General features: G+C 43.5%; 2 protein-coding genes across 2 annotated transcripts in view; one reads left to right on the top strand and one right to left on the bottom strand.

Annotated features, from left to right (window-relative positions):
- The window catches only part of LOC108792740 (centromere protein H-like), a 51,003-nt gene extending 47,811 nt beyond the window's left edge, over positions 1-3,192 (bottom strand). Inside the window, exon 1 of the mRNA XM_018563582.1 lies at positions 3,143-3,192. Coding sequence (XP_018419084.1) covers positions 3,143-3,192 — 50 coding nt within the window. The remainder of the gene's footprint in view (positions 1-3,142) is intronic.
- Positions 3,193-10,470: 7,278 nt separating this feature from the next.
- Positions 10,471-12,538, top strand: part of LGALS8 (galectin 8) — a 27,267-nt gene continuing 25,199 nt past the window's right edge. Inside the window, 1 exon segment of the mRNA XM_018563571.1 lies at positions 10,471-10,533. Coding sequence (XP_018419073.1) covers positions 10,495-10,533 — 39 coding nt within the window. The 5' untranslated portion in view covers positions 10,471-10,494.

The raw sequence follows: 12,538 nt of genomic DNA, 5'->3' as shown, positions 1-12,538 counted from the left end.
CCAGCCCCTCCCCTGTCACGGCAGAGAGCCGTGACAGGATCGAGAGGTGAGCGAACGCCGGTATGTGTTCGCTCATCTCCCGATCTACTGAGCCGACCTGTGACAGTCTCATTGTCACAGGTCGACTAGAACTATGAGGTGAATGAAAAGCACCTGTTTTGAGGTGGTGTTTTTTACGCGTTTTGCGTTTCCGGACCGTTTCCCTGACCGGACAAAATGTGACATGCAGTATTTTTTCTGTCGTAACCTGAACGGACTGCGCACGTGAGAACTGTAGCCCATAAAACACATAGGGATACATTGGGATGCATTTTTAGTGCAGGAGCGTACGGATCAGGTCAGCACAGAAAACGGACGTCGTGTGAACAGGCCCTAGGGGGCAGAAAGTAAAGGTAATGGAACATAGAGGACACGCAACAGGGGTTTTAACTACTTTGTCTAAAACATAAAAAATTGCTTTAGATATACTTTAAAGAAATCCACAAGAAATTGTACAGGCTGTGATTTCTGACGACTGCTACTGAACATGATATCTGCCTGGCTGTCATGCTGAATTGATGGTTTTGGTATTTTCTGAGTCCTGCAATGTACTGCAATACACATGCTGCTTTGTGGCACTCTGCAATGCATGTACATACTTACTGTTTTGGGGTAACATTCAGAATGAATGGTGCTGTAATGTATGTAACATACTTTGTAGTGTGTTGCTGCAACGCAAATATTTGAATGCGCATGAGGAGTAATATCCAACAATAGATTGCTTTTGTTAGTCTTATCTATTTAATTTTGATGCAAAGAATGTAGCTTTTGAATAAGCTCAAATGTTTACTTTAAAGGGTTACTAAAACCCTGCAGTTTGTTTTGCATATATCTACTGCTAGCAAGCAGTAGATATAAGCAAAAAGTGTATAAACCCCAAAAACCGCTTTGAAAAGGGTTAAAGGAGAACTATGAGGTGAGTGCTTTTCACTCACCTCATAGTTCTAGCCGACCTGTGACAGTTTCATTGTCACAGGTCCGCTAGAACTATGAGGTGAGTGAAAAGCACTCCCCTCATAGTTCTAGCCGACCTGTGACAGTTTCATTGTCACAGGTCCGCTAGAACTATGAGGTGAGTGAAAAGCACTCCCCTCATAGTTCTAGCCGACCTGTGACAGTTTCATTGTCACAGGTCCGCTAGAACTATGAGGTGAGTGAAAAGCACTCACCTCATAGTTCTCCTTTAATACTTACCTGTGTCTTCCCCGCGCGCTCTGGTCCAAAAATGTGAAAATTCTCGGGTGGCCGCAAAGCATCTTGGGGCGGGCGCAGTTCACATTTTCGGCCGGGACGCGAGGAGAGACACAAGGTAAGTCTATAAACGCGTGCACACACCGTGGGACAGGAAGTGCCAGCAAGCTCAGAGGAGTCAGCGCTGGATCGGAGAGCTGCCGCAGCGCTGGAGGGACAGATGAAAAGGACAGGAAAGAAGAAGATCGGATTAAAAAAACATATTTACTTATAAAAAAAGTTTTTCCATTTGGTGCCTGCTTCTGTGGATTCTTCCCCTGCTTTCTCTCCTAATTGCGCAGGCCCCATAAGCTCTTCATGCCTGCTCTGTGGTCTGGCAAGGCAGGGACAGCTGCGGGCTCCGATCTTTAAAGCTGGAAGTGTACCGGCTGGCCAGATCTCATGATAATTAAATATTATCATGCGGGCCAAAGATAATTCCATTGCGGGCCTTGAGTTTGACACCTATGATCTAGAAGCATAAATGAAGCATCTAGGGTGACGTTCAAAGGCTGTTAAATCGCTTACCCATATCTTCAGAAACAAAATAAACTTCTACTGTCGTGGTAAACAACCTGCTTCCCTATTTATAATGGTCTGGCCCTCTAGCAACTTCAGCGCGAAATTATCGCTAAATATAGCTAATTTGCCTACAAACGCCAGGTGGTCATAATAAACTGGCCACTCAGTGTATATGTGTTTACAAAACCTAAATGCATATAAAATTATCTAATCGCGCATAGTGGAAGCATCTAAACGCATATGCATAGCTGTTTTGGCTTGTAAGCCTGTCTGGAAATGATACCCCTCTCTCCCCAGCAGCATGGTGCAATGACACAGCACACAGGGAGGGGAAATGGGGGGCCCAAACAGGCTGGGGGGAGTTTATCAAAACTGGAGTAGACAGAATCTGGAGCAGTTGCTCAGTTAAGATTTGAAAATTCAAATGACTTAGGGGTCCTGGAGGTGTCCTGAAGCAATTGGTGCAATAGCTTATGATTAGGAATAGACAGTAATATCCCTAAAAGTAACCACCTTTTATAGTGTATAGCATATAATGAATATAGTCCAAGGTGGCAACCAGCTTGGGAATGTTGAAATGTTAAAAGTTGGAATGATTACAATTGTTATTTCTGGTACAATTGAGAAGGTTGCTTTACTTGATCTCAAACTGTGTGGATTGTATGTCATGTAACATGGGACAGGTATGCCCCCCAGGGGTATAACCGTGAAAATAGAATAACATTTTGTTTAAAAAAAAAAAAAGATTTGAAAATTAAAGAGAGAAGCTGATTGGTTCCAGATTCTGTTTGCTCCAGTTTTGATAAACTCCCCTCGCTATATTGTATGCGATGACTGGTACACACAGAGCAAGCACAGTAAATATGGGAGGCTAAAGCCCGTGACACACAAACCTTTGCGTGCAGGGTGTCTTGTAATTTTCACTCGGGCACATCAGCTTGCATAGCTGAGCGTGCCGAGATGAAACATTTAATCTTCAGCTAATCGGCTTGCACATAAAAACCCACGCGTCAGGATGCGAAGTCCATGGAGTTGTTACGCGCGATTGGCTGCAGATGCAGTCTTTCATCTGGCTGCGCTCAGCTCACACACTGTATGGGAACGTCCATGCTTCGCTTCGAACTGTCTCGCATGCAGTGTGTCACAGGCTTTAAGCAGAATGGGCAAGACAAAGCCCTGGACATGGCTGGTTAGGGACAGAGCTGAAAATCAGAACTGCAATGGTAAATCTGGGACAGCTGGCAACTTGTGAGGTGAACAAATGAAGTAGGACAAGCTGTGAGAAAAAAAATCACTTAACATTAACAAATCCAAAATAAAGTGACAAGCGACCCCGGCTTTGAGCTCTGACCTGTTTTCCTTTCGTTTTGTAGTTTTCATCCTAGGTGTTTTAGAAGACATGTTTGGGATGATGCTGTAGCAATGAGAAAGCAATAAAATGGTAATGGCAGAAAAAGTGCAGCTAGTAAAACTACACTGAACAAGAAAGAGATTAAACTTTAGTACACACGTGACGTCAGAATCCCACAAACGTCACCTTATATATATAGGCTATGTGCTACAGTGTCATGGGACTTTCCCTTTCCTAGAAGTCACGTGATCAGCTGAAGTCTCACGCTCCAACCAGGGCTAGCGTATGACATTTATGGTCCTATAGATGGCGCCATTTTGCTGATGTTTTATACCTGCGAAAATGCTTAAGTTGGTCTTTGAGAAAATGGCCACCTTAACAGTTTTGATTTTGTAGTGATAGAGACACAGTTTTAGGCACTAGAGCCCTCGTTTACTGTGAGTAATGACAGGTTATTCACAAATAACAACCGTGTGAATGAGAGTCTGCAGGAGCTCGGGCAAGCACAGGAGATTATTGGTGCGGAAGTCTCGTTGATGAACTTAAATTAAACACGGAAGCTGTTGCCTCCAGGTGAGTGTAGAGGAATCGAAACTTTGTACGATATCAATAATATTTTCAGTCTTTGGGACAAAATATCTATCATTGTGGCTATAAGACTGGGCTAACCTTATATCGTTTCTTTATGAACTGAGGAAATCAGGGGAGGGGATCAGGCTTTCGTGTGTGCGCCTTCTGATTTTTTTTGTAGTTTCAGTAATCACTCGACTCAGATAGGTATGGTGGGTGTGTAATACAGATACAACCTAATGCATCCATTTGGTTGTGATATCTCTAAGGTCCCATTCACACTGAGCGACATGAAAATCGCGCGATTTTGAGCGGAAAAAAGGGTCATGTAGGAGCGACAAGCTACAAGAGATATTGAGCGACGAGATGTGAACAGCTCCATTGAAATGGATTGGAGAAGCTACATAGAGCGATATCGCTGCAAAAATCGCTCGATAAATCGCTCAGTGTGAATGGGGCCTTAGGTCTCGTTCACACCTAGGCGTATTGCATATGCGCGTCTGTCGTGTGTTTTTTTACCGCGATTCGCGGTAAAAAGTCGCGCGACTGTTGCGTGTTTTCGAAGGCTACTTGGCTGTATCCCAATGGAAACGCGCAACAAAACGGCCCAAAGTAGCACCTGTACCTTTTCATGCGTGGGCCGTTTTGTAGCGCGTTATGGACAGGCGGAAATACGCCAAGGTGGGAACGAGACCATTGAATACAATGGGATTTATATTTTTGAGCGTTTTGTAGAGCGTTCGTCGAGCGTAGAACGCGCTACAAAACGTTCAGGTGTGAACGAGGGCTAAAGGCAGAGTTGGCCTAGGGGTGAAAAGTATTGAGTTTTATGCCTTTGTCCACTACCCCGAAATAAGAAATGAACCCTGTCCATTTTGTTGCAACATAGTTGTGTTGCAAGTGAAGATATATGTTCTGACCTTTAGTGCTTGTTTAGCTTCATCTGACACTTTCACTAGTATCTGATGCCTGTGTCTCCTGCTTTGCAGGGTTGTTGTCAACTTCTTGGCCCCTGGATCGGTAGCTCGCCTCTATAGTGAACAATGGATAGATCCAAAGGTCTTCTGTGTTCTTTGCTCCAAAAAATACTCCATAGTCTCTATTTATAAAGCAGTGAATGAGATTTTACCAAACATTCTTTGGTGGTGAATCACTATCTAAAATACATGCTCCTGGAAGATTCACCTGCAGTGAAAGCTTGGTGAGTGTCCAAGTCAGTGTTTTATAAATGTGCCCCTATGTGTTTCACACTTTCTATAATTTAATAACATATAGCAATACATTGTTCTGATATCTTACTTACATAAAACACATTTAAAGGCGACATAAAAGAGTAATGCCACAGATTCTAAACAAACTACTCACTCAGATACCTCAATACCAGACCCCATATACGCCCTAAAAATGACCCCAGACACAACAAATAGTTTTGTTAGAAACATTACCTCCAAGCAATTAATAATAATGATGATAGCAATAGAGAAATGAATTCCCCAGGGGAATAACTCTCTGGCACAGTACAGTGCCTTTTAGGCTTCATTCAGATTTGCCACTTGCTTTTTTGTCCTCCTATGTGCGGAAGAAATTCTGTCAGGCTAGATGCTGTGTTTATGCTTCTAGGTGCATTAAATGACGCGTGTTTATGTGTGTTCACTTGTATTTATGTGCGTGTACTTTCATATGCGTTTAGATGCACCTGGTTCTAAATCCTCGCTTCAAACCTTGTTACGTGTGTTTTGGTGCGTTTAGAAGTTCAAAGCAATTCTTAGATGCACCTGGCTTCTATTTTTTGAAAACCCAGATAAACTCACTGCAGATAAAAGCATCTATATGCAAATGTGAATATACCCATTGGAATTCATTAGATGCATATATAGAAATGCTTTTCAAATGCATATAAACGCATCTAATCATAGTGTGAAGCCTAAGGGTCCATTCACACTTGCCTGCTCTGGTTTGTTGCATTAATGCACAATGCGTTAAATGAGAACTATGAGGTGAGTGCTTTTCACTCAGCCTCATAGTTCTAGCCGACCTGTGACAATGAGACTGTCACAGGTCGGCTCAGTAGATCGGGAAGTGAGCAAACACATACCGGCGTTCGCTCACCTCTCGATCCTATCACAGCTCTCTGCCGTGACAGGGGAGTGGCTGGATTCCACCCTCTCCGCTCCGCCAGCGCTGACTGGCGGAACGGACGGGGGAGGGGGCAGGTACAGCTGGCTCTGCCTCTAGATAGGCAGAATTAGCTGTCACTCACGCAGCTGGGCGGATCCAGACATAATTGTCGGATTCCGCTTCAGCTGCGGCGTCTCAGTAAACCCTTTAAGGCAGTCCAGTCATTTTGCATAGGGTGCCAATGCACCTGCACCCCACAGCAGCTCACCACAACACACAATAGTGCGTAACTGTACGTTGCGGAGCTATTCAAAATGATATTATTTATTCATTGTCATCATTATGCAACACATTGGTGTTAATCCAGCATTAGACAGATGTCCCCCTAATTCCTGTGCAGTTGACAACATTTTACCAGACAGGAAGTTGTTGTCTCTCCAACAGCAACACAGACAGAAACAAACATGTTCTTTAGTAGAGAAGAGGAAGGCTAGAACCATTGTCAATTTTTTTTTATTATCGTCTGTGCCCCTGTCGCAGATTTTTCCTTTCTTCCTGTTTATTGAAACTGTTAACTTTCTAAAGCTGGCCATACACTTTGCGATTATTGTTAGATTTTTTTTTCATGGCCTCATCGAACCGTCGTTCGATTTACGCTCGAATACTCCATCATGCACAGACCAATGTCGTTTCGATAATCGTTTGTTAGCAATACTAACTCACCGAATTTTGTCGATCAACAGAATGGATTTTCATAGAGCTGCAACAATTATTGGATTAAGTCGATTAAAATCGACGATGGAAAACGTGGTCAACGTTTTCCATCGTCGATTGGTCGGCTAAAATTTAAATTTCCCGCTCGCCGCTCACGCCCGCCTGTTCGCGGCTCCATACACAAGCTACGCCGCGCACACGCCGCGCACACCACATCCGCCGCGCAAGCCGGACACACGCTAAGCTGGACACACGCCCGCAGAGCACGCCACCGCTACTGCAGCGACTTACAAGGGTTTAAAAACAGGTGAAGGGGACCTGTTTTAATGTTTCCTGTTTAAAAAAAAAAGCGTCACACTGCAGAACACCAGCAGCTATAGAGGAACAACAAATCCCAGCAATAATACATTAAACAGCCTGTATAATGTATTTACACCAGCAGCTATAGAGGAACAACAATTCCCAGCAATAATACATTAAGCAGCCTGTATATGTATTATTGCTGGGATTTGTTGTTCCTCTATAGCTGCTGGTATTCTCCATTGCGCTGTATAATGTATTATTGCTGGGATTTGTAGTTCCTCCTATAGCTGGTCAGTGGTATTCTGCATTGCGCCGTATAATCATTATACAGCGCAATGGAGAATACCACCAGCTATAGAGGACTACAAATCCCAGCAATAATACATTTTATGCAACACAATGCAGAATACCAGCAGTTACAGAGGACTACAAATCCCAGCAATAGTACATTATAGTATAAAGGACTATTGCTGGCATTTGTTGTATTCCTCTATAGCTGCTGGTATTCTGCATTGCGCCGTATAATCATTATACAGCTCAATGCAGAATGGCACCAGCTATAGAGGACTACAAATCCCAGCAATAATAAATTATACAGCGCAATGCAGAATAACGCCAGCTACAGAGGACTACAAATCCCAGCAATAGTACACTATAGTGTACTATTGTGCGATTTGTTTGTATTCCTCTATAGCTGCTGGTATTCTGCATTGCGCCGATGTATAATGTACTATATTGCACACCACACTTTTTTACTACCACTGCTCCAAGCTTGCTCCCGTGATGGACTACAATCTCAATACAAACTAGTAGTCCATTACTGGACCATTTTTTTTATTTTTTTTAACCGATCGATTTTGAAAATAATCGTTAGCTGCAGCCCTAGACAGGACAAAATTATTGGCACCCTCAATTAATATTCTGTAGCACAGCCCTTAGAAAACGTAACTGAAATCAATCGCTTCCTGTAACCATCAATGAGTTTCTTACACCTCTCTACAGGAATTCTGGACCACTCTTCTTTCACCAACTTTTCCAGGTCTCTCAGCTTGGAAGGGTTCCCTTTCCCAACTGCTGTTTTGTGATCTCTCCACAGGTGCTCTATGGGATTTTGATCTGGACTCGCTGCTGGCCAGTCCAGTACTCTCCAGCTCTTTAAGGGTGCTTTTTGACGTGTGCTTTGGGTCATTATCCTGCTGTAAGGCCCATGACCTCTGACGGAGACCCAACATTACAATCCAGAATTCTTTTGGTAGTCTTCAGATTTCATAATGCCATGCACACAGTCTAGGCGTGGAAGCGGTGCCATTGAATTCAATGCATCGCCACGCTCCCTCCCGCCCCAAAACGCGGGGAGAGGTTTCTTAGCGATCGCAGTGCGTTCCAGCAGCTACTGCTCTGGAACACACACGCTTTTGGTGTGAACAAGCCCTAACATGTTTAGTATCAATTTGCACAACGTGATACATTTTACCAAAAGATTGGGTATTATATTCTGTTTCTGTGCACTAAATTTCATTTTGGTGTATTTTATCTTAAAAACACTGGTTTGATCAACTTTTGTGCAAATACCATGCAACATAAAAAATTGCAACTAGCTTTTTTTAATTTTACAGGGCCTCTGCTTTCAGAAAATATATAATTGTTTGGGGGTCTGAAGCTGTTTTCTAGTCAAAAATTCATATTTGATCATGTGTGCGCATATATTAAGAAATGGCACTGGGCAGCAAGTGGTTAAAAATGACAGCTGCCTCCTAACCCAACGTAGCTGGAAAAGTATCTGTAAAAGTGCCCATACACTGTACGATTATCGTATGAGAATCGCGGGAAATCCCGCAATCGTACGATAATCATACAATGTATGGAAGGCGTGCAACAGTTTCTACGGTCGCACATCTTCCGGCGAACAAGCAGGCTTGAAAACCTGGGTTAGTGTTCGACAACTGCCGAACGTGTGCGCACACTGCCCGTTTGCAGTGATCAGAAGCCCGCCCCGCTGAGGTGATCGCAAGTACCATCTACCTGCCCAAGATGGGCAGATTGTATGAGCTTTTAATTAGCTTTAATTAGCTTTTAATTAGCTCCGCCTGGATCTGACAGCCGGCGGCTCTATCTCTCCTCACCGCACATGTGCTTCCTTCACTTCTCGGATCTCCTGCTGCCTCTGCCAGGGAGAGCAGGGGGGATCCAGAGGAGAAGTTGCAGCCTCCCTCTGTGTGTGGCCGAGCGGCAGAGGATCGGTACATATCAGTGATATGTACCAATCCTCTGTGCAGGACAAACACTGGAGCGATCAGCTGATCACTCCAGTGTTTGTAAATAACTGGGGACACATAGTACTATGTGTCCCCAGTTATGAATGAACAGGATGTGATTTACATCACTTCCTGTTCATTCATGAGTTTCTCCATGGAGAGAAGCACTCTGTACAGAGGCTCCTCCCCATTCAGAAACTGGTGATAGTAAATATTTTCTGAATAGTGCTTGCAGAATTTTTGCGGATTGCACTGGACCGGAACGCAGGCACTAATGTGCCTGGGTTCCAAGTGCAGGCGATCGCACTGTGGGCGAGGGGCCTGGCTGCGGTGCCATTGACTTCAATGCACCGCCCCGCCCCTGAATGCAGGTGTTTTTTCGTTGGTAGATCTCATTGAGCTCGTCATTTAAAAAATAGATCTCCAGACGAAAAATTGTGAGCGCCCCTGGTCTACTGTTACTGTGACCAAACCTCTATCTTTGATTATACGTTCTTTAGCACTTTGTTTCAGAAGGCCTGGTCTTTGCCTATATTTATTGGAAAACTGTAGTCTTGCTCTAATGTCCTTTTTAGACAGCAAAGTTTTTTGATCTTAATGCACCTCTCATGTAGCTTGAATTTGTGCAATATTTTTCTGCTTGTAGATGCATGCACTTTGACACCAACTGTTGCAACAGGTACCTAAACACCCTGCAATAAAATTTTGGGGTTCTTGGAGAATTCTTCTAGCATCAAAAGGTCAGCTCTTGTGTTTAATTTGCTGGACCAGCCAGTCCTGGACAAAATTTCAATTGTTTAAACTTGCATGACTTTTTTTAGATTATTTTCCTTACGGTGGAATGAATAAATTCAAATCATTTGGCAACATTTTTAAATCCCTTTTCAGACTCTGAGATCCACAACTTTCTCTTTCTGAGGGCATTATAGAGCTCTATTGATCTTGGCATGATAATACCACACATGTCCGCAGCAAAAAGAACGCCAGGCTCTAGATATAGATAAATAAGAAAGGTTCCACCTGCATAGTCGCTAAGGAAGTTCTTATTGTCAGCACTTAATCTACAACACTGATTTCAATCTCATGGACTTGATGTGGTAGTAAATGTAGGAGTGTACTTACTCTTTCCATTTGACAGATCTTGATTTTGTTTATTTAGATCATGAATATAATTACACCATGTCATTTTTATGTTCCATTTATTAAACTATATTGCTTTTATCTGTAGGCACTAGTTGAATCAAGATCTAATGTTTACCTGTTCAAATATGTTGATTTATGTGTTGGTACTTACTTTTTACATGACTGTACAATAAAATGTAAATTTCTGCTGGATATTTAGGCCATGTATAATGTCACATATCTATTTTGCAGCTTCCCTAAAAGAAAAAGATGTCTGGGTATGATCTTCAGAGGACCATTCTAGATCCGGTAATGAAGGCTTAGTGCAATATTTTTTGCAGATATTGTAAATTATTATAATTGCACAGAATTTATATAGTGCCAACAGTTTAAACGGCACTGTACAATATAAAAGAAGACAGTACAGTTACAATACTAATCAACACAAGATGGTTAGGAGGGCCCTGCCCGTGAGCGCTTACAATTTTTAAAAGGGAGTGGTCAGTGAATCAAAAATGAGTGAGTAAAATTTCAGGTGTTAGGTAGAGGTGGGATAGGCTTCCCTGAAGAGATGAGTTTTCAGGGATTGCCTTATGGCAGATAGAGTAGGAGATGGCCAGGCAGGTTAGGGGAAGGAGTTCCAGAGTTTGGGAGAAGCTCTGGAGAAGTCGTGGAGATGAACATGTGGGAAGTTGACGAGGGTGCGAGATTGCAGGAGGTTTCGGGAGGAGCGTAGAAGACAGTTTGGGCGATATTTTAAAATGAGGTTGGAGATCGAGCTGGGTTGAGTTGTTGATTGCTACGTAAGTGGTAGGTAATATTTTCAAATGTATGCTTTGGGCGAGCAGAAGCCAGTAAAGGGGTTGGCAGAGAGGAATTACAGACACTGAGTGGTTAAGGTGAATGAGACTGGCATAAGAGTTCATGGTAGACTGAAGGGGGGATGGCTTGTGTAGAGGAAGGCCAATGAGCAGGGAGTTGCAATAATCGAGACGAGACATAACAAGTGAATGGATTTGTGGTTTCATTGGTTAGAAGGGGTGTATTTTGGAGATGTGACAAAGGTGAAGGTGCAAGATTTGGACAGTAATTAGATGTGGGACTGAAAGTAGAGGTCAAAGTCCAGGATTACACGGAACACCCTGGCATGGGGTGAGGGAAGGATAGTTGTGCTATCAATCTCAATGGAAAAGTTGGAGGAGGCTGCACGGGGGGGGGAAATGTGACTTGTATTTTCTTTGTCAAGAATAGATGATAATGAATTTTCTACCTTAACAAAATTTCAGTCAATAATAATTTCAGATGAAGCTAGGTTTTAGTTCATTGTTTCCCAGAATTGGATACATTAACCACAGCTGATAAATGTACTCACTGAGGGTGCCAGCCCACCAGGACTTGCTTAAAATTGACTTCAGTCTGAGAAAAGTATGGGGGCTGCCATTGCAGGCCCTCTTTTGGAAAAGCTAGTTGTCTTGATGTGTCTGGCTTCAAATTCAGCTCACTCCAGTGATGTTTTAATTGCAGTTTTTCATACCACGATGATTTATTGATAAAATTAAATGAATTTTTTAATAGGCACTTTGGGCGTGCTGATCTAAACCTTGTTGGATTTGTAATCCTTCTCATTCACAAACCTGTAACAACTGCTGTAAATCAGTGGCAGAAAAGTGTCAGAATTCCGTATCTCTATGCTTGTCCCTGGTCCTGGACTCCTAAAACATTGAAGCCACTGCATCAGCATGACAGCCAGGGAATTAACCTTCTCAAGGGAGTGGCAGTCTCATACTCTTCTCATGACATAGTGACTTTAATAGCTGATACAAGAGTGAAAATACGCATTGTGCGAATATATTTTTACACCGATGACAGCTACCAATAACTATAGTGAGCATGGTATTTGAAAGTGTTGACCACAAGTGTCCCTTTGTGTGAGCTGAGGTGGCAATAGTCTAGTTAAAGGAGAACTATGAGGTGAGTGCTTTTCACTCACCTCATAGTTCTAGCCGACTTGTGCCAATGAGACTGTCACAGGTCGGCTCAGTAGATCGGGAGGTGAGCAAACACATACCGGGTTCGCTCGCCTCTCGATCCTGTCACGGCTCTCTGCCGTGACAGGGGGAGGGGCTGGATTCCCCTCTCCCGCTCCGATCTGCCAGCGCTGACTGGCGGAACGGACGGGGGAGGGGGCGGGTACAGCTGGCTCTGCCTCTAGATAGGCAGAGCCAGCTGTCACTCACGCAGCTGGGCGGATCCCGTCGTCTAAGTCGTGATCCGCTCCGGCTGCGGCGTCTCAGTATACCGCGAGCTGTAGCTC

This window comes from Nanorana parkeri, unplaced genomic scaffold, assembly GCF_000935625.1.
Source record: "Nanorana parkeri isolate BGI_ZX_2015 unplaced genomic scaffold, ASM93562v1 scaffold677, whole genome shotgun sequence".
Taxonomy (NCBI): domain Eukaryota; kingdom Metazoa; phylum Chordata; class Amphibia; order Anura; family Dicroglossidae; genus Nanorana; species Nanorana parkeri.
Note: the sequence above shows the minus strand (reverse complement) of the source record. Positions and strands in the feature narration are given on the sequence as shown.